The following is a 24,518-nucleotide window of genomic DNA, read 5'->3' as shown; positions in this document are numbered from 1 at the left end:
AGCTTTAGCTCAAATGTGCTCATTGACCAAGTGACTGCAGTCATAAAGGGGACACATGGCCCCCACAAGAGCAGCAAGGAATGAAAGGCGTGACGAGACCACAGAGGAGCACATCTGCAGGTGAGGAGGGAGGAAGTGTGCGTATTCATGTGTGGATTAAAGTGAGAGTGTGTGTGTGTGTGTGTACAAATCCCCATGTGAATGATTCAACTTTAACATGCAGGTGTGTGATGCAAGTGTGTGTGAATGTGTGCGCACAAGCAGAGGCGAGAGCACCACCAGAGACCAGTGATCACACGCAACACTCCAACATCTGGCAGCAGACTGCAAAGCTGCAGCAAACAAATGGGCTCGCTGCGTAGGCAGACCTCCTCCAAACCCGCTGAGAGAGAGATTATCATTCTGGACGCTGGCCTAAAACCCCCACCCCCCGACATCACCCCCCCTCTCCTATCTAGCAGATAGTTTTACCGCTGCACCCCTGAGTTCTTGACAGCTTGCGGCAAGATTTTTCAGCAAGGCAAGCTGATTCTCAAATGGCGCATCAAAAAACAAAAGGAAAAGCTTCTCTTCATTATTTTGTCTTTTTAATACTTGCATCACCTTCTTTCTTTTCAGTTCTTTATGATCTTGCATGCAGTCACACTGTTCGCGATTATATTTTGAACTAAAAATTGCACAAGCCTTTTTTTAAACTTGAGTATACTTTGAGCTTGTGTGGACTGTTTGTTGTGGCGTTGTAATAATTGTATTTTATTTTCTTCTGAATTCAAACCTACATGGAAAATAACATTTGTGGACCAGATGTCCCCCCCACCCCCCAAACAGCCATTTTAAAAAGGTCACAGTTGAGTGATGTTGGCTAAAAACATGCAGACTGACAAAACACTTTTATCACTGCTGTCTGAGAAATTTTGTGTTTGCATTCAAATCACCAAACAGCTGAGAGAACTGGTAACAACCCAGAAGCCCACAATTCCAAATAACTCCAAAAATCACAAGATTGCATTGTGATTTTCCCCCCTTTGACTAATTTGGCCTGTTGGGATCACAGAATGACAGTGATGAAGAATAATTAACGACATGCTGTAAACAGTGCCGAGTCACTAAACTGCTCAGGCACGCCCAAGCAAAATATTAATCACCAGTAAGCCCTGCAGTAACAACAAATTTGCTTTATCACACTTGTTAGTGGATTTTTAGGACTCCTGCTGCGAGGGTAATTGTTCTCCTCCCCTGATTTGCTCATAAAAACTCATAACAAACATGTGTTGTTAAACCTGCACCAGCCATTTGTCACAATAAAAGGGTAATTGAGATGCTGTAAAGTGACAGAAGGAGAAAAGAAAGAACGTTGCTATAAATTTTTCATTAGGCAGAAGTAATTAGATTTATATAAGTTGAGCAGATTAGTTACTGTGTTGATACAAATGTAACTTTTCCATACTTAATGCAATATTCTCCATAGGCTGACATTTATTAACTTAAACTTCAAATTTCACTTCATATTTACTCATGCACTTACTCCCCAGAGCTCTAAGTGCTCTGAATAAAAACTGTTCAGTTCAAAAGTCTCATTTAGAAAGAAGAAAAACAGACTGTTTGACCTTTTTCTTCTGACGAATACTTCAACTGTTTTAAATATGCCGATTTTCAGTTGATTGACTCAACTCAAATCGATACTTTACTGACCAAGTGAAAAGGCTCTGTCAACTGTATCTGATAAAGTGAGGGGACAATGGGGCGGGTTCAGTATAACCCTAAAACACCAGATGTATTAGTTGTGAACGAGAACGAGGCGACACCCACCTGCTGCACATACTGAGGGACATCCTCCACTTTCTCAAAAGATGATTCATTCGGTGTGAGCATGAAAAACATGGCTCGGGCTCCCCTCGACACCGAATCGTACTCCATGGTTTCAGATCTGACAGCGGATCACTCACAGCTGCTACACAGGTGAGTTTCTGTTACCTGTGCAGGTGCGAAGTTCTGCTAAACCACTTCAAGACGTCTGCTCACAGTCTAAGCGCCCTGCCCCTTTCACCTAGAGTAGGTCGCTTACGAAATAGAGAGCGTGCAAGCGGATGAGTAAACTTCTCACATCGAGGAAACCGACTCTGCCCGGGTTTAAAGTGGCCGCAGGGTTCTGTTACTGCGACCAATTACCTTTAAATCCCCTTTATAGGACGAAAGTTTACCTTTGGTCAGGCTGATACATTAGTATCATTTGACGTCATTTTATCTCGCGAGAGTTTGTTTACGCAGCTTACTGTCTGCGTGTGTTGGAGGGTGGAGAATGTTTTTGTGAGCTGAAGTGAAGTTATCCAGCTGTTTAATCTTCACGCACTGTTGCTATTTGTCTGAATGTCAGGTAAAACTGTTCAAAGTATTCGACAGGGTTACAGCCAATATGAACTAGACAAGGGGCATATATGTATAGATTATATATAGTTTACAGTTTATATAGATTACAGAGGCATACTGAGAGATGCATCCAAGCACAGAAGTGAGTGAATAAGATCACCACACACTAGAACAGCTGACAGTTCCCTCAACACATTTCCATTTATTTTTGGTCATGCTTTAAAACTAGCTGCACAAGCTGATGGATGACTTCTTTTTTGGTTTGAAAGAGACATGAGGGGTACTTCCCAAAGTCTGACCTGCATTGGACAATCAGCTCAGTGTCCTCTTCAGTCAAGCTGGGTACATGATTGGTGCAGAAGTGCCAAACTACTGTGAACCGAATGATTATACAGAGCTCAAACAGCAGTAACTTATTGGGTGGACCTTGACCCTTAAAGGTCATAAACTAAATGTGAGATCTTGTGTTTGCAGGAGACACGTTACTTAAACCATAGAGACACATACTGTGCATGTTGTAGGCCTGTCATTGATCATGTGAAGGACAAATTCACAGTAGCATTGTATTATTTGGAGACTGTTTTCCCAAATGCATCACTATGTAAATACTGTGAGTATAAATGAAAACGAAAGTTTAATTTTTACAGTTTTATGCAGTCGTCATCGTGTACACAGATTACCGTATTTTTTTTTGTGTGTGTTGCAATAACTGTTAAGCTGCTGCTCTGTCTGTTGATCATTGTTGGGTTCTAGTGGGAATGTGCCATGACTCACACTTGTTCGCTTTTGTGGGGCAGCGGTCATAAAGATGGTGTGCAGTCCCACATGAAGTGGGACATCTGGTCACTGTAACTGATTTAAAAATGGATGGGGGAGGGTTGGCTACATAAGGCTACATAAGGAGGTAACAACCTCTGGGATTTGACCCTTTAATGAGATGTTTTTGTTTGTTTATTTGTTTGTTTTTAATCATGTAGCTTATTTGAAAGTAAAAGAAAGACAACTTAAACTCATCTATTTGTTCAGTATCAGGTAACAAGGGAATATTATTTTTTTATAAGCACCACACCTTTAATGTTGTTTAGGTTTAAATGCACTGATAAGATTTGGGCCGCTTTAGGGCAATTTGCTTTTTGTGCACCACTTTTTCTCAGATTGTTGGTTGCTAACTGATAACCCTATAATGTATCTACTATCAGTTAATCAATAGTATCATGTCCTGTCACTGATAGTCACTTCAACTCCTTACCTCAAAGTTTATAAAACATTAACTCGGCCACCGCCCGCTTAGCGTTGCTAGCAGTTATTTTGCTTGTAATCATCTAAAGCCACTGATTGTCATTGACTTTTTAGGCCTTTTGATCCTTAAATGCAGGAGAAAAAAAACATTTTATAATATTATTTTGTTTAAGCATTTTATGTCAGATTTGAAGTTTTATATACGCAGTTTTGAAATTAAAGTTACTTTTTTAATGCTACCTAAGAAAATGCCCAAGTAACAGGATTTGATTCTTGAAGGGTTTTGTTCCATTCAACTAAAATAAATTCTAAGGATTTAGCCTTACTTATTGTTTTACACTTGTTTTTTGACCATGCAAATATGTGCATTGCATCCTATATCATGATGTACAATTACTGAGTGCCTTGCTAACTAAGCTTGATAGCCAACCAGAGCTATCCTTAGCTGATAATAAGACTCACTGCTGGATAAAATATTTAACATTTTCTGTTCACCGGGCTATTAGCATATGTTATGCTGTCATACTTAGCATACGAATAAGTGTAATTGTGTATAGTCCTTATTTTAAGTTTTTTTTTTTTTTGTGGTCACATGATCATTAACCACATGACATTAATTTGTGGACCATTTGTGACATACGGTTACTAAGAATATACATTCTTTGCCATGTTAAAGAAGGCCACCTTGTGATTTCGATGGTTCCAAGTTGCATGGAACACACTCACCAAATACTTGCAAGGCAGTAGTGAAACTGTGAAAAGTGTGACACAAAGCAGAAGCAGAGACCATTTACCTTCAAAGTAAAAGCTGTGGCTTTTGAAACACATTGACCACAGCTCCAAGGTACAACTTTTACTTTGAAGTCAAATAGTCTCCATTTATAGTTTGTTTTGCACTTTTTCAAGCTTTACTGTCATTTTGCTAGTAGTTAGCAAGTGTTTGCAGACATGCCTGCATCTTCCATGCAAACTATGGGCAACCCCAATAATTTGCTGGTGACCAGTTTTGCCTAGTGACAGCAAACAACCACCAGGAACCACATGACAACCAGTCAGGGAATGCACATTTTCCTTCTGTAGCTGTGGTTGTGTCACATCTGATATGGCAGACAACTCTTGAGCTGTATGCACATAACAACATGCAAAAACCTCTATAAATCGAGATCTGATTTATAGAGGTTTTTGCATGATGTTATGTGCATAAAGCCATATACAGGCAGATTGAAGTTGGGCAATTTTTGTATTTATTCAAGAGTTTATACGTAAACTTTAGAGGCTTAAAGAAAATTTTACTTACTTGCTTTTGTTTTAATTACAGCAGCCAAGCTCCAGAGGTCAGGGGAAAGCTGGTTGTGGCAAGAACATATCTGTGACTTGTTTATCAGTTACATATATGGTCTGTTACATCGAGGACGATACTGTTCCCAGGTTAAAATTTAAGACATTGTGGAAACGGTGAGTGTTTCATATTTGTAAATACTTTCTAAAGAATAATGCATGGAAATAAAGTGGCAGGGAAAACAGAAAAAGAAATCACGCTCATGCTGTGGGTTTGGGGGAGCGAAAAAAAATGTAGTGGTGCCTCTTAAACAAATTAGCATGCACAATCACAACGCGCTGAAAGATGAGATCAAGACATGAAATTATTTTCAACTGGATGTTGTAACAGAATCCGATCCTTTGCGGGCTGGAGCCCCTACCCTGCCCCCAGGCAAAGGTGATTTTAGTTTGCTCCCACATCAGCGGCTTTCTACACACTCTGCAATTTTTAATTGGTTTCGGCTTCACTTTGTGGAACACACATTCATCACCTTGGATTTGTAAGTGTGGATGGCTGCATAAATGGGGGAAAAAGTTGTACATAAGAAATTCCATTTACCACTGGTTAAATTTTTATTCAATTTGCAACAGACCTTGAAAAAGGGGTTTCAGATTTGTTTGCAAAACATCATCTCCAGGCAGAAAAGTGTCAGCTTAAGAACCATCAGTGTTTATTACTGCATGAGCTGAATAGTCTGGGTATAGAATCGTTGTTAAGGTAAAACAATACTGATATTTATTTACAAATCATTTATATTAGCTAGGCAAATTTCATTTCCTGGCACTTGATTTAACCAATAACTCCATTACATTCTAATTTACAGTTTTTACAGTAGAAACCGATTGAGGGCAGACTGTATGTTTAACAGTGCAAATCGAAGCCACAGCCTGCTTTTCTCAAGGCAAACATGGAATGTTTAAATGAATATGATTTCCAAATTTGTTTGTACTGTCCAGAAGAATTATATAACCAATGATCTCACATTTCCAGATTCATAATATTTTTCTCTTTTTTGGCATTTGAGGACTTTCTAAACCAATGGCACCGTCTCCTTTTATGTGCTCAGTTCATCAAATTTACATTTTGCCTGCATGACAACTCCGTCTCTACTATACATCATTCCTCTGTACATTTGTACATGTTTTTTAGCATCGTTGTATGACGATGGCGAATCAGCAAACAGCAGTCCTTCTAAGGACGGTCCTGAGGCGGAGGCTCCGGGGGCACAGGGTTGCACGTGTGTGCATCATAAGTGGGCATGCTCAGAGCTCTGGTCGCTGTCATGACTGTCTTCATTGGCTAAGGAGTCCGTCGAATGGTGGAGCGCCGCAATGCCAGAGAACTCTGAAGGCAGCAGCGTCCCCTTTTTCACGTTCACCAGTTCTTTCTCTCGAGCTGCTGCCCCCTGCTGGCCACCCTTCACTCTTTTCCACTTCATCCTTCTGTTCTGGAACCACACCTTCACCTGCACGGAGACAGAAAATATCAATGTCGTTGCACTTGAAGAGAGATTAAACTCAACATAAATCACCAAAAAGTAATTAGGAAGCCTTAATGCTCTCGACAGCAACTTTCTCTTAAAGTTTGGCAGCTATTTCTACACCAACAATTATGTATGGATGTTCGGTTACATCTGGCACTTGGTGTCTACCTGTTTTTCCCTGACTCAACAGCCCCGACCGTATTTACGTCTCTCAGACTGATGATTAAGCTGTTGCTTAAAACAGTTTACACGTCAAATAGAAGCAGTGGCTCCGTTAGTGTCGACACACGCGCTCGAAGGGAGGGGGAGGATGAGATGGGAAGCCGAGCTTGTCCCTGTCATGCAGGGTGGAAGCGGTTTATTTTTGGGGAGTGTCATTCCCAGGGGGGTGAGCAGTCACATGGTCAGGAAGTTAGTTGACAGCACAAACGTTTGTCTTAAATGTTAAGGGTGTACAATGGACTGAGCACCACCTCGGATTCTTCACAGGCTTTGGGGTCTTTGCTAAAAGCAGGAGAGGGACAAGGACTGAAGCTGAGCAGCATTTATTTAGTAATATTCTCAAGATATCAGAAAAATTTACTATTCAGACTCACCTGCAGTGTACCTGAACTGCTTAACATTACACTGAAAGTGACACTCAGTTTATACAAAATACCAAAGACCCTGAACTCAGGTTTGGGTAGGTCCAGCTACAGGTGTGAAACAAGCATATAGGGAGAACTTATAGGGCACGTGGTTGTCTGGAAATGGCCTCTCTGGAAACACTCTGGTGCACTAATGTAATACACGTACAAAAGAAGACAAGAAGCACTGGTTCGTGCAATTTAAAATTTCAAGTCAAATCTGGATAAAAATGATATTGATTAAAACCTTCAAAGTTTGATTAGGTTTATATCACATTTTTGTTTACAACATTTAATGACTGCAATTAGGTGTGTAGCTACAATCTACTCTCTTATCTACTCTCAATCTACAATAAACTCTCTGTTAAACCCAGTCATGCAAGGGATTAGGCGTGGGAGCTTTACAGCTGCCATCTTTGAAAATATTTCTATTTTTGCAAGACATAAAACATCCATCAGATTTCCCCAAACAGCACACGCAGCATAAATCAAGAACTGATTGCATTGCCAATATTTACCTCACTATCTCTTGCTCTACTTCCCAGACCAAACTGAGGTCACACACAACATATGCTGCATAAGCTGACAAAATTTCACACAAATTTCCTGCTCTGTAAAGCCACGTAAAGATTAATTGCGATAGTCTTGGAGAAGGCTGAAAAAAGTTGGGCCTTTTCTTGAGTTTTTGCGACTTTGAAATGTGATGGAAAAGCAGAGCATGACTTATACACATTAAGGTACATTTCACATTCATGTTACAATTTACATTTGCTTACAGCCTGAGAAGCACATTACTCTGAAAGTCACCACATTTAGTGGGATTCAAAGATTTCACTACGTTTTCATATAAACTTAATATACACTGTAGCTGTCTGCTTTGTTAGGTACACCAGCAAATGTTCATCAGCCAATCACATTGCAACAACTCAATATATTTAGACTTGTGGGCATGGTCAAGCAGATCTGTTGAAGTTAAATCCAACCATCAGAATGGCAAAGAAAGGTGATTTAAGTGACTCAGAATGTGGCATGGTTATTGTTGCCAGATGGCTTGGTCTGAGTATTTCAGAAACTTCTGATCTGCTGGAATTTCCCCACACTACCATCTTTAGGGTTTACAGAGAATGGTCAGAAAAAGAGGAACTATCCAAAGAGCAGCAGTTCTCTTGGCAAAAATTGCTTTGTTGATGCCAGAGGTCAGAAGAGAATGGCCAGATAGTTTTGTGCTGATAGAAGAAAAAGAAGAGCCTCTCTGAATGCACTACAAGTCACCAAAGAACGGGAAACAAAATTGGAGAACAGGATTGGAAAAACATTGGCTGTTCTGATGAGTCTCAATTTCTGCTGCAACATTTGGATGGTTGGGTCAGAATTTGTCGTAAACAACACAAAAGATTGGCTCATCCTCCCTTGCATCAACAGTTCAGGCTGGCGGTAGTGTTGTAATGGTGTGAGGGAAAACTTTCTTGGCACACTTGGAGTTCCGTCATACCAAGTGAGCATCGACTAAACACCACAACAAGCCCGAGTACTGCTGCTGACCACGTCCATCCCTTTATGACCCCAGCGTACCCATCTTCGTGCCCCTAACATGCCATGTCACAGATCATCTCAAACTGGTTTCTTGAACATATCAGTGAGTTCACTGTACTCAAATGGCCTCCATAGTCACCAGAACTCAGTTCAAGAGAGCACTTTTTTGGATGTGAAGGAATGGGAGATTCCCATCATGCATGTGGAGCAGAAAAATCTGCAGCAACTGTGTAATGCTCTCATGTCAGTATGGACCACAATCTCTGCTTATTAAAGTGGTTGGTGAGTATATACCAAAGAAATCTCTATTCAGTTTTGTTAAATGTACTTTTTTTTACAACTGTAGTTTTGCATATTCATAAAACTTGTAAGGTCTTTTATTTAAAAAAAAAGTACTTTTACACATTATTTGCATAACATGTTAAGAAACAAAGATATCAGTGTGTTTTTTCTGCCCCACACACCACACAGTTACAAAATCGCAAAGTTAAACAGCATCACTGACCGTCTCATCCTATTAATAGCTAAACCTTTACACTGTCCTTTGAAGCACAAACCCTGGAAACCACATCAGATATCCACAAGAATCAAAGTCTAAACACATGACTGAAAAAAAAGATCACAACACTACAGCACTAAATTAAACATTAACAGTACCATGATCCTTTGCACTCGTGGAAATATTCCATTCTCAGAAAAGTCAAGTAGAAACTTTTTAACAACGTGTTCTATTATGCAAGTAATGCACACAGCCCAGTAAAAACTAGGTTAAATTTATTAAAACATAATTTTAAATGAGGACATTTACAGTGCACAGTAATAGACCCTTGGTGCTACACTGGCCTATTTGCAGTCTTGACCTGTCGCCCACTTAAAACATTCGGTGGCTTACAAAGCAAACAAAAAAAATTTGAGGCTCAACTGCCGAAATCCTATGACAAGCAAGAAGGAGAAAACCTTTTCCCAAACACTTTTCCCAAACCGATTGTTGTTAAATGAAGGGATGATGCAACAAGGGGAAACATGTCCCAGTTCCAGTTTCTTACTGTGTTTTTGGCATCAAATTAAAATGAAATTATATGTTAAAAATGTATGATTCTCAAATAGATTGACACACCTATTTATTGGCTTTTGTAATCTTTGCATTTAAATATATCTTTTAAATTATTTGCATTTAATTATGTATTTATTTACATTCTAACTGGGGGGACAGGGTCGTAAATCAAGACTTTTCCTTGATTTAATCTTAAATCAATTTAAGATTAATCTTTTCTTTTCCTCCCTAACAAATCACCTCTTTTGAAATTTAGGTTTTCATGTTTAGTAATGCACTTTAATTTGTGTCCCTCTGTTTAATCTATTATACATTTTAGTGCAACTTTTTTTACTTTCTTGTAGCTGACATATTTATATGTGAAAGCAGTAAGAGTAAGTGGAACTAAAATCATTAATGTGTTCCACTAAGCTCTGGAATTTAACCAGCATGCATGCTATAAATGCATGCTATCAAATTGGTCTCTGAGCGTGGGCCGATTGATGTAAAATGCAGGCACATGAAATATATAACAGGAGACAAATGGTTGAGGGAAGGAAAAAGTGTAGTGTCTGTTGTTCTGTGACACCCGTTTGGAAGCTTTAACTCGCACTTAGTTGACCCCATGCCAGCAATATTATGTGGTGTGATACACACACACTCACACATCTCTCTCTCTCTCTCTCTCTCTCTCTCTCTCTCTCTCTACATATATATATATATATATATATATATATATATATATATATATATATATATGTATATATATATATACATACATAATTTGTGGGTCTAATGTGGTGATTTGCTTCTAAGAGCATCTCATAAAACGTCTGTTTTTTACATTCAAACTACACCTTATCACAACGCAAAATATTGCTGGCATGGGGTCAACTAAGTGTGAGTTAAAACTTCCAAACGGGTGTCACAGAAAAACAGACACTACACTTTTTCCTTCCCTCAACCATTTGTCTCCTGTTATTTATTTCATGTGCCTGCATTTTACAGCAATCGGCCCACGCTCAGAGACCAATTTGTATTTGCAGGGGTAGTGGGAGAGAGGAAGTGACTTGCTAGACAGCACTTCCTTAAACCCGTCTCCCTGTCTTGACTGTGGATGGCCTGAAAGAATAGTCAGGAACATCTGGAATATGATAGTCCCTTCATACAGCCACATCTGGAGTACAATAGCCCTCACACCGAAGTTACAAAAACACAGTAGCAAGCTGAAAAGCCTCCTCGTCGTCCCGAGGCCGCCTTTGTTTTCACAACATGGCATTAATGTGCTAATGGGGGGGGGGGGTTCAATAATGTCTAAACCCAGGGGAAAACAAACAGTGGTGGGTAGGAACATACTTGTCTTTCAGTGAGGTCGAGGTTGACAGCAATCTCGTAGCGCCTTAGTCTGGTTAGGTAGTTGTGGTGGGCGAACTCTGCCTCCAGCTCTCGGATTTGCTCCTTGGTGAATGCCGTCCTCTCCTTCCTGGGCTTGCTGCTCACGTCTGACTTGTAATTCCCATCCTGGGACTCTGAAACCAAACACCACACAGGTTTGTGTTGCACTCAGAGCAGATTTATATGCAGCAAAAATAAAAATAAGGCAAATGTTACGTGGCAGGTGCAAATCAGCAGGGGGAGAAAAGGGGCAAAGTAAGAGAAACAGTGAGAGCTGTCAGTCACACTTTATTGTTCAGACATTGTTTATGAATACTTTAAGTGGCTGGAAGGACTCATGGGCGGCAACACATGTGTGTCTGCACGACGGCAGCTGTGCTATTACAATAGGCTGGCTCTTTTACTGTCAACATGGATGTAATTTGGCTTGAAGAAGTCTGCTGCTCCAGCTTTAAATTTTATATCAGGAAAGGAAAAAGTGTCTGAAGTGCTGCTATTTGCATTTATTTTGATCCTATTATTTTTCAACTGTGTGTCTTTTGATTGCCATTAAGTTTGCAGTTTTCAGAAAGTCAGCAAATATACTGCAGTCATAAGATCAGATGTTAGATATGTAAAATCCAGGAAGCTGCAAACGAACGTCTTCAAAAATGCATATACCAGTAATACAAATATGGGCAAAGTGGGAACTTGGAACAAATTATGCACTTCCTTAAAAAAATATAAATTCCTAGCTTGTGACATCTCCACTTTAATTCATCATGCCAGAAAAATACTTTTTGTTTTGGTATTTCCACAAACTTTCCGAAGAAAACACATACGGCTCATTTGCCCTCCAAAATTTTCCTATTGTGAGCAGTCTTTGTGGTTTCTCTGTTGGACACGCTTCAGTTGCACATTGCACTTGAAGGCAGTAGCGATTGCATGCTAATTCATCTGCGGTCCTGTTCTGTTGTGTGTGTTAATCCAGCAGGTCTACGTCAAGCCAAACTGTAAATAGTCGTGCAGCTCAGAGCCAGACTCACAAACGGTGCAAAGTGTGAAGCCACATAAGAGAGGAAACTTCAACTTTAACTCAGATTTGTCCCATCGGGGACCCCTGCTGGTTCTGTTTTCCTGTCATAAAGAGAATCTTCCTTCTAATTAAGTGTATATTTTCTCAAGCAAAATAACTCCCTTGAGTCTGAAGAGAAGATGAGAGGTAAACTGAAACTGCCCTACAAAAGTTATATTTGTATGGTAGTCACACAGTTTTAGAGCCAAGGACAAACAAAACATATATAAGACTGCAAGAATTCCCTCACGGGTTTTATGAAATGAAACCGATCATTGCTTGACCCGCAACTTGTGTCCAGCTCCCCCTTGACCTTGCCTTTCCCTCTCTGTAATTTCAGTCCTTTTGCTACAGTGTGTGTCTTATTGAAGCAGGCCTTTCAGATGTGTTCATCCACTCTCTCTGGTAAACACAGACATTGTGTAAAGAGAAATAAAAGTATAACAGAGCCAGCTGCTCCAGACCAATAGGCCTGGAGCTGAAACAAGCGGCGGGCTTTTATGACCCAGCCACTACACCACAGCAATTAGGTTCTCCCTGTAACTTTCATCTCTCCACAAAAAAGCAGGAATAATATGAGAAAAATACATGCACCCAGACAGGGCACATCGTTGAGGGTTCCCAAATGAACTTAGCGCATTACAGGAGTGACGCTTTTAAAAAATAATGTAAGATTGGATGGATAAAATAATGATCGGGTTATTTTTCTTATGCTGGGAACATAAGCACTGGTTGTTTTCCCTTTACTGAAAAATAGATTTTATTTATTTTTTTTTTTTTATGCACAAAAATGAATTCAAACACATCAACGATGCCACAATGTTTTTCTTAAACTGCTTTAAAAGAAATTTCGAATGCCAGCAAAACGCCTTCGGCACTTCACTCGTCTGTTTTACAACTCTGCCTCAACAAAATAAGACTTGAAGCACCTTTTATTGTTCCCCACAGAAAATCTAGTAACTTTTAAAGGACGAACACTCCCTTGACAGTACTGTGCAAATGTGACCGAGAAACTAAGCAAAGGCCCTCTGCCGTCACTGCAGCTGAAAGTCTGCTGCAGGTTCCCCAGAAACCAGACACACGGACTCATCTCATTAGCTGACCCTCCGTCCTTCCTTAAGGAAACATTCACAGTTGGGTATTAAAGACAGAAAGCCGAGAAGCTTCATATTTGAGCAAAAAAAGGGGGTAAACTCTAGCATGGAAGTGAGCTCTCGGGTTTTGTTATTATTTCTGTATCTAAATTCAGGTTTCGCTCAAGTTTCTCGTCCAGATGGTGAAACCTAATCAGAGCTCTATCTCATGCAACAGGCAGCGCTCTGATATTTAGACAGCTGACTGAGTCAGCAGCCTAGTTAGCCCCAATAATCAGCGTGATTGGTGTTAGCATTGGGAGAATGCACTGCACATGTAATGAGTACGCAGTGACTATTGTTGCAGAGGAAGTGGGATCTGGAGGCAAGGGCTCAGTTTTCCAGTGATTTGACAAAAGAGGAAAGGGAGTAGGAGGTAGAGTAATAAATTAATGGGTTAAATGTACTATTTCAACATTTTGCATGTGGACAATTGGACATTTAGTGCAAAGGAAAATAAAACGTTAAAAACTTTGTCTTTTTATGTTGTAAAATGGCAAATATTTCAGTTCACTTATGGAGTTTCTAATAATCAACGCAGAATTTGGATTGAAAACTAAATTAGTGCCAGTGGTGTTTTGTTTTGTATTATTTTTTAAAGTCAGTCTGAAGTTAATCCTGTTATATTTCCCCAACTTTTGGTATATAAACTTGTTGTCAGCTACCGCAACACCCAACCAGTCAGAGGGGGAAAAAACACACTCTCCAAGTATCCTGTGGAGATGTGGGAATATCACCGGTCAACTGCAGATGATGCACTGTGAGTACAGAGACCTTATCCAAAGGGTGCAGGATTAGCAATGACAGGCTGCAGTCCTCAAATGGAAACAAACTGGCGAGAAGACTTTCTGTGAGAAACTCTCACTGATATCACTTTGCTAGTGAGATTTCTTGCGACCCGACCCCGGCCATTTGTCATCGTGTGATTGATTATTGTGGTGCCTGCAGGTTGCAAAGGTTTTGCAGGTCATCAGCTGGTGTATTATCAATTTAAAAATTGTATTAAAAAGGTGTTTATTTATTAATGATTTGTGAGAAGTGTGCTTTTTATAATTATCTGTGGTTTTGAATTTTTAAATACATTTGTATGAATGAGGCCGATTCAAGAACAATAAAATGATTATACATGCATAGTTCAAGGGTGATTTTTGGGAGAATCACAAATGTAAAATTTAACAAAAAGGTGTCGTTAAAGCTCACTGCCCTCGGGACCTTTACTGTACTGAACATACAACTGCCTGTAGATAAAAATAAAGGAAACTTGTAATGGTCTTTTAAATTTTATAGGAATTAAGTGGTGTTTTTTTTTTTTTGTTGTGATAATAAGATAATTTAAAATCAATGAAAAAAGATCAAATATTAATATGATTAGCTACATTCATTTTGTAACAGTAGGAAGTTCCCTATCTAAACTTGGCCTTTGTTAAACATGACACTCAAATATCTTCACTTTCATTTTACTTCAGTAAACCTGCGATTTCTTTTAACTGCAGTTTTTAGTAAATGAAAACAATTTGCGTCCGCCCGGTTGTTTAGTGTGCCATGAGGCACCGGTGTAGTCTTTTACTATCCATGACATTAATTCTTTACTGCCCTCTTTATTCTCAGCTCTCTAAAAAGTGTCGCAACAAACCAGATGTGATTTTTAAACAAAACATGCCAGTAGTTAGATGTGCCCGCACACTTATGATGTGGCCTTTGCTCCACGCTTCAGTCCGCCTGTCGCCTCCTGCCTTGCTGCGTGTCAGCCGGCACCTACAAACTGCTTTCCAGACATTTTTTTGTTTTTGTATCGGAGCTGCAGAATTCCCAACAGTCGTGCTGTTGAATGATTTAGAGTGATGTGTACAGATGTTTCTGTTATTCTTGAGCTCTGTGTGGAATTTCTTAAACGCTGATATTTATGTTAAAATGTTTATCCAAGTAAAATAATGAACAAAGACATTTTAGAAATGCCTCCAATGTATTTTACATGAAGTCTCGGGTTGTGCAATGTGTCAGCTTTAAAAAAACACACAAATGAAATCTCTGCCTTTAGAACTGCTTCACTTCTCGCTTCAGAAAATCCCAGCTTCTCTTACCTGAACTGTCACTTTTCCTCTTGCCGTTTCTCTTCTCGGCCTCAGCAGGTGACAAAGTCTGTCTGCCAAAGTCTGCAGGCACACAAGAGGCCCCTGTAGGGGTGCTGCCACTGCCTAGACTGGGGGTGCTGGCGCACATACTGGGCCCACCGGGGTGGCCCAGGTCTGAAGGCGTGGGCCCATTGTCGTGGGATGAGTGGGAGTGTGGGTGGCAAAGACTGTGGCGAGTACTGCTGCCAGGTGACGGCATCTGCGGGATATGCCAAGATGTATGGTGCTGAGGTGGGTGGTGATGCTGCTGGGAGGGCAGGTGGCCGCGGTGAGGGTGGTGGTGGTGCTGCCCAGGAAACAGGCTGTCATCACCTGGGTAGCTGGAGATGATACAGGGCGAGGGTGAGGAGGTAGAGGAGGAGGACGACGAAGAGGCCAGGTCAGGGTAGGAGACGTGGTCCGAGCGTCCGTGAAGCGCCAGGGGAGACTGGGTGAAGGCGGGATGTAGGGCCTGCGCCGGGGCGTGGGGGCTCCGCAGGCAGCCGAACAGTGTGTGATCCATTGTGTGCAAACACACACACGGCCCTCCAGGAAAGGCGAGAAGGGCAAGCGTAAGAGGCAATGTTACTAAATCAACCAAAAACAGAAAGATCACAAGCGCATATCCAAGATGCTTCCCTTTCTCCCTTGACTATCCCAAAACTTTTCTCTTCAGTTAGGAAAAAATAGTCAGAGCAGCAAGTAAAATGTGTTTTGAAATGGGTGTCTTGTGGTAATCCAGAGCATGCGGCCAGTTGCCAGGCTGTACAGGATAAACAGTTAGCCCAGGACAAGTTGCAGCTGAGCCTCTCAGATGTCAGGAGGAACACGGGACTGGAGCTTGAGGCTGGGAGCAGAAGGAGGTTCCTAGGAACTGCAGAACGAGGGGAGCCAGCGCAGGGGATGTTATAAATAGGGTGTAACGTGAGAGGGAGGCTGGGTCATAGACTGCATACGCGCTACTGACCACATACATATGATCACCCTCCAAAAAGCACAGCATAATAAATCTGTACTATTAAAATGGCTGAGCCTCAGGAAAGAAGGCAATTTATTTTGGACTTGGATCTGACCTCGGGTGGCCATCTTTTTTTCCTACAAGAAAACAGCCTTAATGGTTCATGGGTGGGGCTGGGGGAGGGAGAGGGAGGTCGTATGAGGGGAAGGGAGAGAGTGTGAAGAGAGAGCGAAGGAGAGGTGTCAGGGGTTAACTCAGCGTGTCACCCCATCTTTGTCAAAAGTTGGTGGTAGCGGGCAGGATGCTTGTAGCGTCCATTAAAGGTCACTTTAAACCATCACTATCACGATCATGTGATGTTAAGAGAGCTATTTTGTCACTGCGATGCAGACTTGCAACTTATTGGCAACAAATATGAAAAGTTTGGTTCCAAAATAAGTGTTTGAGTGAAAGGAAGGCTAACATTTTGCCCATGCTAGACTTAGAATGACCACGGTTCCTTTTTAATGTAGTGTAACCAATCATTTTGTGAATGTGACTTTTTTTTTGGAAATGGTGTTTATCTCATTTTGAAATGAAACACATCATTAAACCGATATGGATACATTTCGACTTTTGATACGAGGTCGTGAAGGTCAAGAATCTGCTTCCTGAAATAACAAACTTTATTCCACTATTTTTTATCACCAATAATTGCCGTGGCAAATGTGGAAACGCTATTGTATACAATTTCAGATGCCAACACATTGTTTTTGTATAAACTATGCTTGTAACACATTCTCTCTCTATGTATGTATGTATGTATGTATATATATATATATATATATATATATATATATATATATATATATATATATATATATTAGTATGTGGAGAGTATTCGAGTGTAGAGAAGGAAATGAACAGAAGGAAAGTTGTTCATAAATTCTTTGCTCCTAACATTAGTGTCTCTCTTTAAATTTGTTTGGCTATAAAAGAAAAGTCATTCTTTGTGAGAAGTAGGGGGGAAAATAGCAGCTGGAAAACAGCTGTGAATGTGTCACTGGTTTCTCTTATTTTCTCTAATTATTCATATCCAGAGCTCAACTAAAGCTCAAATAAAATCAAATAAAATTCATTTATTTTTCTCCTGTCAACCTCATTTAAGACAGAAAGTCTTGGAAGAAAAAGATGAGACATAATAAGGATTTGTAGCTGTATGGTATTGACCTAATGGGGGAATTATAAAAATGGTTCTATGCAATTAAATTTTCTTAGTCATGTAATTTAAAATGTAACACTTTGCGTGATATTGATGGTTCATATAATAGAATTAAATTGTAACTTAAGTGTTTTACATTTTCGGTGAAATACAGATGAATAATCATCTGATAGATATCTCCTTTCCTTCCTACTTCTGTTTTCTAAAACTCAAAAGCACACTTGCACACTGCCCGCAGTATAAATGAAAAGAATACACAGTATAAATTAAATCAATATAATCTATAAAACAAAATTAAAAGTCAAAGCTGCTTCAGAGCTTTCATGGCTCGGCCAGGTTTTAGAGGGAGACGGTCACGATGACTCCACGCTCTGGGGATTCAGTCAGGCTGTGCCATGGGGCTCTGTGAGCCGCCCGAGAAAGGAAATTAATTCCTCTTTGAGGGGAAAATTACTTTAACAGATAGCATGGCGGAGGCAGGCTGTAACTTTGCCGCTGTCGCTCCCCCCCAGTCCCTCCAAAGCCTCTGAAGGCAGCAGAGGCAGCGCAGCAGAGGAAAGGCACCTTAGGTGAGTGAGTGTCAAACTCTTCTACTGTTTATCTTACAAATTAAGGCTATTAGCAGGTTAGCCCAGGCTATATATTTGCTCAGGGCCTTGAGCAGGTATTAATACACACGTGTTTCCAATCCTATTGCTGGTCTCGCTGCACCGATGGCCTGTGGCGTGGGTGTTTTCAGTCGGTCCGAGTCTTTGGCCCTTGTGAGCTTTATGAGGCAAAATGTTCTAGTGTGTGAATAAGTGCGAGAGTGTTGGTGTGTAAAATAGGGATACACTCATAGTTAAAGCTGACATCTTTTATTGTTAAAAAAAAGAAGGATCAAAGAGTCTTATTGCCCTCATAAAAGCAATTAAATATTTCACACATTTATATATATTTAATTAGCTTTTCTTTTTTTAAATTAAATGTAATCCCTGACACTGGTTACATATTGTGCCTTTAAGAGCACTGAACCCTAAAAGTAAACGTCATTAGTTTGTATTCAGTGAAGATATTCAGTGTTGCATGATGGTTTAAATGCATTTTCAAATGTGTTTCAACTCTGAAATAAAAAAAAAACAACAACAACTCTTATTTGGAAATAAAAATGGCCCCATTTGATGATATTCTGAATACTGGCACAAACCGTGGTGCTGTAAATCCACCGCTACCTGTGTTGGCCTCCAAAAGCACACGTTTGTCTGACTTTTTATGTGATGACATGTGACATGACGTTTTAAGGCGAGTGTGTGTGTGTGTGTAAAGCATAAAAAGTTCAAAAGAAGAGGCTATCAAGAGGCTGTGTTTGCAATGATCTTAAAGCCGGGCTCGGGACAGCATGTTATCTCTACAGTAGACAGAAACTGAAGGTAAAAGACCTGCTGCTCAACCTGTGGCTGTCAGTCAGTCCCACAGGCAGGACAGATTACAGCAACCACAGCTCAGTGCCACCGTCACCAAAACAAACATGCAACTACCACTTTACTCCTTTTCTTACACTAATTTAAGGAGTGTGTGATGGTGTTTAAAGTTAACATCGCCATTTGCTGCTAAATTACCAAACTTTGTCTAATTGCTGAAATTTTACCAGCCAGCAACAGTGAAAGTTCTGGCTTTAGCCAAAAGATAAAACAGTGAAAAAGTATATCTGCATTTCTTTAACATGTTATTAAAACTTCTAAGGGTTCTTTTTTTTTTTTTTTTCTTCTAGGCAAAACACAAAACAGAGCAAAAATTAGAAGAAAAGAATAGAAGGAAGTTGTGTAGTTGGATTTAAAAGCCCCTGAGAGCCTGGAAGAGAAAAATCTTAACTGGAAATGCAAATAGGCCAATACAGAAGTACTACACGGATAAGCACACAAGCAATGACATGATCAAAAGCAAACAGAGCTAACAACAAAAGTCCAACAGAGGCATAAAAGAAATAATGTGTTGAAAGTGTTTTATACGCATTAAAGAAATGAAAAAATGAGAGAAGTGTAACTGTATGTTTTCATATTTCCTTTATTTAGCATGTAAATTATCCTTATATGGCACCTGGAAGTGAACAAAGATGTTAATATATTTGTTAATATGTAACAAATATGTCGTTATGGGGCTCAAACACAAATTAGAAAAACACAGACGTAATAATGTAAAATATCTTTTTTAGGAGAAGTTATAATTGCTGCCTGTATGTCCACATGCAGCAACTTTAGAGTGTGTTACAAAACACTATATATTTATATACTGCATTTAAAAAGAAATCTGCTGGCACACCAGCTTACCAGACTTTATGATAAAACTAAATCCTTTCAGTTATTCTTGCTGCCACTTGCTGCACTCAAATCCCCAAATTTAACGGGCCCGGATGTGTAATATGCTTCACTACAGAAAAGCTTTGATGCCAGCTCTCTCGGCTTCGGAGTCTAATATGAGCATTTAAAAAGGCCCAGTGTGTGCGTAATCAGTATTAAAGATTTTCCTCTTGTTTTAGTCTCCGGCTAATATGGAAACACTTCAGAGTGTATAACACTCAGTGAGCCTCTAAAGCGTGCAGCCAAGTACAGACGTGATAACTGAAGTGTCTTTGTAAATAAGTAGAAACCTGCAGAAGTTAGAACACTGATTTCTCCTGACCCAAGATGGAGTGAGTACAGTGATTTTTTTTTTAAATAAATTTTATTATTATCTCTTTTAAAACAATTGCAAGCATTAAATGTGTTAGAAGACAAGCCATTTTCATGATTGTAATCAATAGAAAATAACTTTAAAATTAGTAGCAGCAAGTAGTTTTTACTCATTTTTGTCCGGCTCCTTAACTTGAACATATTTTTAGGACTCAAATTCTTAATAAGGAGACAATACTTAAATGTGCTACAGTTTCATTGACAAATACCATATCACACTGAGCTGATTTTGTGAGTAATAACAGAACAGGGACAGTGGCTGTGTCGGGATGACTGTATGCGGGTGGTGTGGAAGCTGTCGTCGCTGCTCATTTCCTTTCAAGCTTCAGCCGCAGATTTACAGCAGTTGTCAGGAATATTGTCCGTATGCAGGATCGCGGGATGTCAGTGATATATGATGAAGAGAGACAGTAAAAGTTGTCTCCGTTTACAGCTCAATTGCATAAAGAGAACGGCAGCCCTCTCAGGGAGTGACAGTGAGACAGCATAAAGAAAAAACTGTGACGGCTTTAAAATCATTTTGTCATTTTCAATCTGACTAACTCTGGCTTGAGATGGGCAAAGTACATTTGTGCTTTTACTCGCATGAGATTCGACACATTTCTGTTTACATGATGGGGAAAGAATGTCTTGTTTAAACTCTGAGAAGGAAGGTTTTTCTGCTTAAAATGCACTTGTTAAACATAAACCTTTAATTTTTTTTAGTTTAACAGATACCTTTTTACTTTCAAAGTATTTTTTTTAATATTACTGCTGCCGGGAACATTCACACACTCCACTTTTTCCTGTTACTTTTGTTTTGTTTGAAAAAATTATTTGGCTCCTTTGACAAAAATGTACAAAATTAATCTGATAGATTCAAAACATAAGCTAAAAACAGGCTCGTTTTCTCCCCCCGAGAAGGTGTTATTTCAAACATAACACAGCGCTGATGATAATGCCTCTGCAAAAATGTGTCTCTAGAGTCTGTTATGCTCCTCTAATGGTGTCATCTAACTCACTTGCTGCTCTTAGGTGGCCATTTTCTGTGTCTGTAATGGCCGTGGACAGCCGGGGTGAGATCATCATCTATAATGGGGGGGTTGGTTGGAAATGCCTGGTGTGATGGTTCCCCTTTGCCTCCAGCTTGAAGGAATTGGAGCCTGAGTAGACGTGTGTGATGCTGTGCAGGGCCCCCGCACCCAGTCAGACCACACCTCAAACAGCCCGGGGTCGCCACACTAAAACCTCCATTTAGATCTGGACCCAGTACAACCGCCAAAACCAAAAGCGGCACCGGCTTCAGCCAGCCGCAGTGCTAAGCTCGTTTCCTCCCAGACTAAATTTGTAAACGCCCTCCTTCATTTCACCCCCTTCACACTCCTCACCATCTCCAAACGAGTGGGAATGGTTGCCAGGCGGGGAACAACTCCAGACTTCTCAATTTGTGAACCGGCCCATTAGTGATTTTTTATTTGTTCGATTTGATCGCCTGCCCACCTACCGCCCAACCAAAACCACCCTGCACACTACACTTCCTGCTCCACACTATAGCACATAATGCTGTAGGCCTGGTCCAGTCGCTGTGGAAGAGCTCTGGTCGTATTGCATCACTCCAGCATCCCTCTGATGGTCCAGCTTCAACATGCTGTTTCAATAAGGCAAATCATTCAGAAGAGTGAAGTCAACCTTTTATGATTTAACGGCTTCCTTCTCCCTTTGGGTTCTTGGGGGTTTCTGGACGATTCCCAGAGAATTTGTTCCGTCGACTTACCATACGGGGGACCGACTTGTTTTCTGACTAATGCAAGTCAACGTGTTAGGGCTGGTAAATCTCATTAACACCTAATCCAGTGCCATCGGTCTGATTTCTGCTCAGCATCATCATTATTTTCATAGTGGATCAATGATAGTTTCATTTACAACACTGTCTCTTAGAAGCTACGTTCATACAGGACTGATTTGCAACAGCTTTAGAAAAAAACTATTACATAATGCAGAAATGTTGTTCAATGAGTTGCAAAAATGTTGGTGTTGAACTTGTTTATGGGTGATGGATTTCATTTGCTTTCTTTCAAAATACCCTCCAGTGAAACATCCTTCACTACTCAGCTTTTGTACTTTTGTGCTCAGGCACTGGCACCTCTTGGATATGATTAGAAGGATAGTGTGGTTTAACAGGGAAAAATGTCCACAGCAACTTGAGCCAAAAAGATGATCTTTTCCTAACTTTAGTCTAATCTTTATTACCAAATCAGAAATGGATGGGTATGTATGCATTGGTAATGTCATCCAGTGAATCAACTCCCAGGTTGGTTATACTTGTACTTTAACCTGGTGCTCTAAAAGCAGGATTAGATCACATTTTGAAGCTAATGATAATAAAGTGTAAAGTACGGTAACATTGCATTTGAATTTGAACCAACTTTTTTTTCACTTCCAGTTGTGTAAGTAAGGTCAACATCAATTTTCATTTTGTCTTTATTTCAGCTGTTAAAGCATTTTTTTTGTTCTGTCCCGAGTAAACCTCTTGTGTAGGGTGTGTGGGTGTGGCTGTGATTGGCTGATGTCTCACCCTCCTGTTAGCTTTGTTGCACCTGTTAAGGTGGGACAAATAACACCAATATCATCATTAATACACTTTCTTCACATTATTTTTCTTTCTTCACATTTCAGTCTGACCAGATGTCTAATCAATCAAAATAACTGGAAACAGCTGTTTGAGTTTGAAGAGGAATTAGCTGCATTTTATTTTATACAGCCTGACAGTGCCCCACGTTCTTGTTTTGGTGGATATTTATCAATGAAAATAGCACAACTTTAGGAACAGAGAAATTACAAAGGGAAAGTAAAAAAAAGTGAGACTTATTTCATTAATATATTTGTACATTGTGATTAAAATATGTCTCTTTGAAAATCCTTTCATCTTTAGCATGTATCTTTGTAACATATGTCTGACATATTGTTGCTTGCATGTCTTGTTCTTTTTACCTTTCTTTGTCTTTTTTGTCGAATAATTAGATTTTGGTAAGTTTGTTTGTTGCAAAGGTACTACGTAATGGATGTCTGTGGGATTAAATGCCATTTTGTCATGTTTTTACAGCCGTACACTCTACTGGTGGTCTGAATAGTAAGAGCTCCGCATGTCTTTGCATTATGATCAAAGCAAATTTGTTGGTTTAAGCTTTTGATCATGAGCATCTGCAACACTTTCAAGTGGTTTTAGTCTAGAAATAGAAAAATGCATGTAGAATAGCAAGATAGACTGCAACCATAGCATCAGTCTTAAAATCCAAACTGAATACGTTGCTAACATAGTTCAGTCGCTTCTTGTGCTGTGATTATCAGCCGTACTATATTCACTTACACGTACGTGTCTTGTAGTTGTATTATCGGTGTGTTTGACTTTATATCCAGTGTGTAGACCACACTGTGTGAGACTGTGCTCAGTTGCCACACTGATCGATCCTTACTACCAAATCTCTCCACACTGTGACCTGAGGACCTATAGGTCCTGCAGCCTTCTTGTCCATAAGGTCACAGGAAGTGCAACAGGAGAACAGTGACCTCCACTGGTGGGTTATGAAAGTGATCTGCATACATATGAGTGTGATTTTCATGTTGAAACATGGCAATACAAAGATAAATGAATGTGTTTTTTCAACAACAAGACAACCAGCACTGTCTTAGTTTCCTGTGTTTGTGTAAACATGTGTTGATTATACTGAGCTTTTCAATGTGAACCCAGTAGCAGTAAGCACTCACACTCCATGGGTGGCTGGCTTTTTTTCTCCCTTTTTCTCTCTCTGTAGCCTTTCCCCTTTTCTGCACTTTCAGGTGGAGTCTGGGCTGGTTCTACCTTGTGGTCTAACTGAGGGCAGAAAATATTATTTGGTGCAACTCTGGCCAAAACTAATCTATTTTTCCTCTTTGGGAGAAGAACGTTCCAGTTAAGTGAACAGTCACCTGAGATTTTTCCAACTCCAGAGTCTCCCTCAGTTGATTTGAATTCAGTAAAATAAACCCTTTAAAATTGAGCACTGTGATCTAAGCCCTGCTTCAGAGTCCTTTGAAAAACTCGCTTGTTTGTTTGATTTTGACAGAACAATCTAACCAAACGGACTCTGCAGCCACATATACGATATCTAATCAATGCATGTTGCTTGGCCAGTATGATCAAGCCCTTTTTGGTAGCACCAAGTTACCCATGAACACCTTGGTTAGTTGTGTAGCATGGTTCAGTCAGTTCATGCAAACTTACCTCAGGCTCCCATAACAGAACCAACTGCATCACTCTGATCAAGTCCAGAGACTCCCGAGACTCGGGCAACTGGTGGGATTTTTTTGTCTCTCTGTTCCTTTCCTGATGACAGATTA

At 40.1% G+C, this 24,518-nt stretch overlaps 2 protein-coding genes across 4 annotated transcripts in view; both read right to left on the bottom strand.

Annotated features, from left to right (window-relative positions):
* agmo (alkylglycerol monooxygenase) overlaps positions 1 to 2,251 on the bottom strand; it is a 53,847-nt gene extending 51,596 nt beyond the window's left edge. For 2 of the 3 annotated variants that reach the window (XM_084944136.1, XM_084944138.1), the window contains exon 1: positions 1,810 to 2,250. In XM_084944136.1, the coding sequence (XP_084800262.1) occupies positions 1,810 to 1,917 (108 nt within the window). In that variant the 5' untranslated portion in view covers positions 1,918 to 2,250. Of the gene's footprint in view, positions 1 to 1,809 lie in introns of all 3 variants that reach the window. The other variant, XM_084944137.1, reaches the window with a different exon arrangement.
* A 2,576-nt stretch (positions 2,252 to 4,827) lies between these two features.
* Positions 4,828 to 16,157, bottom strand: meox2a (mesenchyme homeobox 2a). The gene is made up of 3 exons (XM_084944153.1): positions 15,266 to 16,157; positions 10,959 to 11,131; positions 4,828 to 6,392 (listed from the first exon to the last, which is right to left on the bottom strand). Exons 1-3 carry the CDS (start codon positions 15,816 to 15,818, stop codon positions 6,174 to 6,176), a joined length of 945 nt encoding a protein of 314 aa, XP_084800279.1. The 5' UTR covers positions 15,819 to 16,157; the 3' UTR covers positions 4,828 to 6,173.
* Positions 16,158 to 24,518: the final 8,361 nt, after the last annotated feature.

The sequence above is a fragment of the Perissodus microlepis genome, chromosome 11 (genome assembly GCF_051167445.1).
Source record: "Perissodus microlepis isolate ML-2025 ecotype Zambia chromosome 11, ASM5116744v1, whole genome shotgun sequence".
Lineage (NCBI taxonomy): Eukaryota > Metazoa > Chordata > Actinopteri > Cichliformes > Cichlidae > Perissodus > Perissodus microlepis.
The sequence above is the reverse complement of the archived record's forward strand: the minus strand, read 5'-3'. Positions and strand labels throughout refer to the sequence as shown.

Bases quoted from the DNA above. Each gene is read 5' to 3' on its own strand.
- meox2a (XM_084944153.1), bottom strand. From the start codon at position 15,818: ATGGATCACACACTGTTCGGCTGCCTGCGGAGCCCCCACGCCCCGGCG. The intron at 11,132-15,265 runs GTAAGAGAAGCT...GTTTGGTTTCAG, and splicing joins GAGGAAAAGTGACAGTTCAG to AGTCCCAGGATGGGAATTAC. The intron at 6,393-10,958 runs GTATGTTCCTAC...GTCTCCGTGCAG, and splicing joins TCGACCTCACTGAAAGACAA to GTGAAGGTGTGGTTCCAGAA.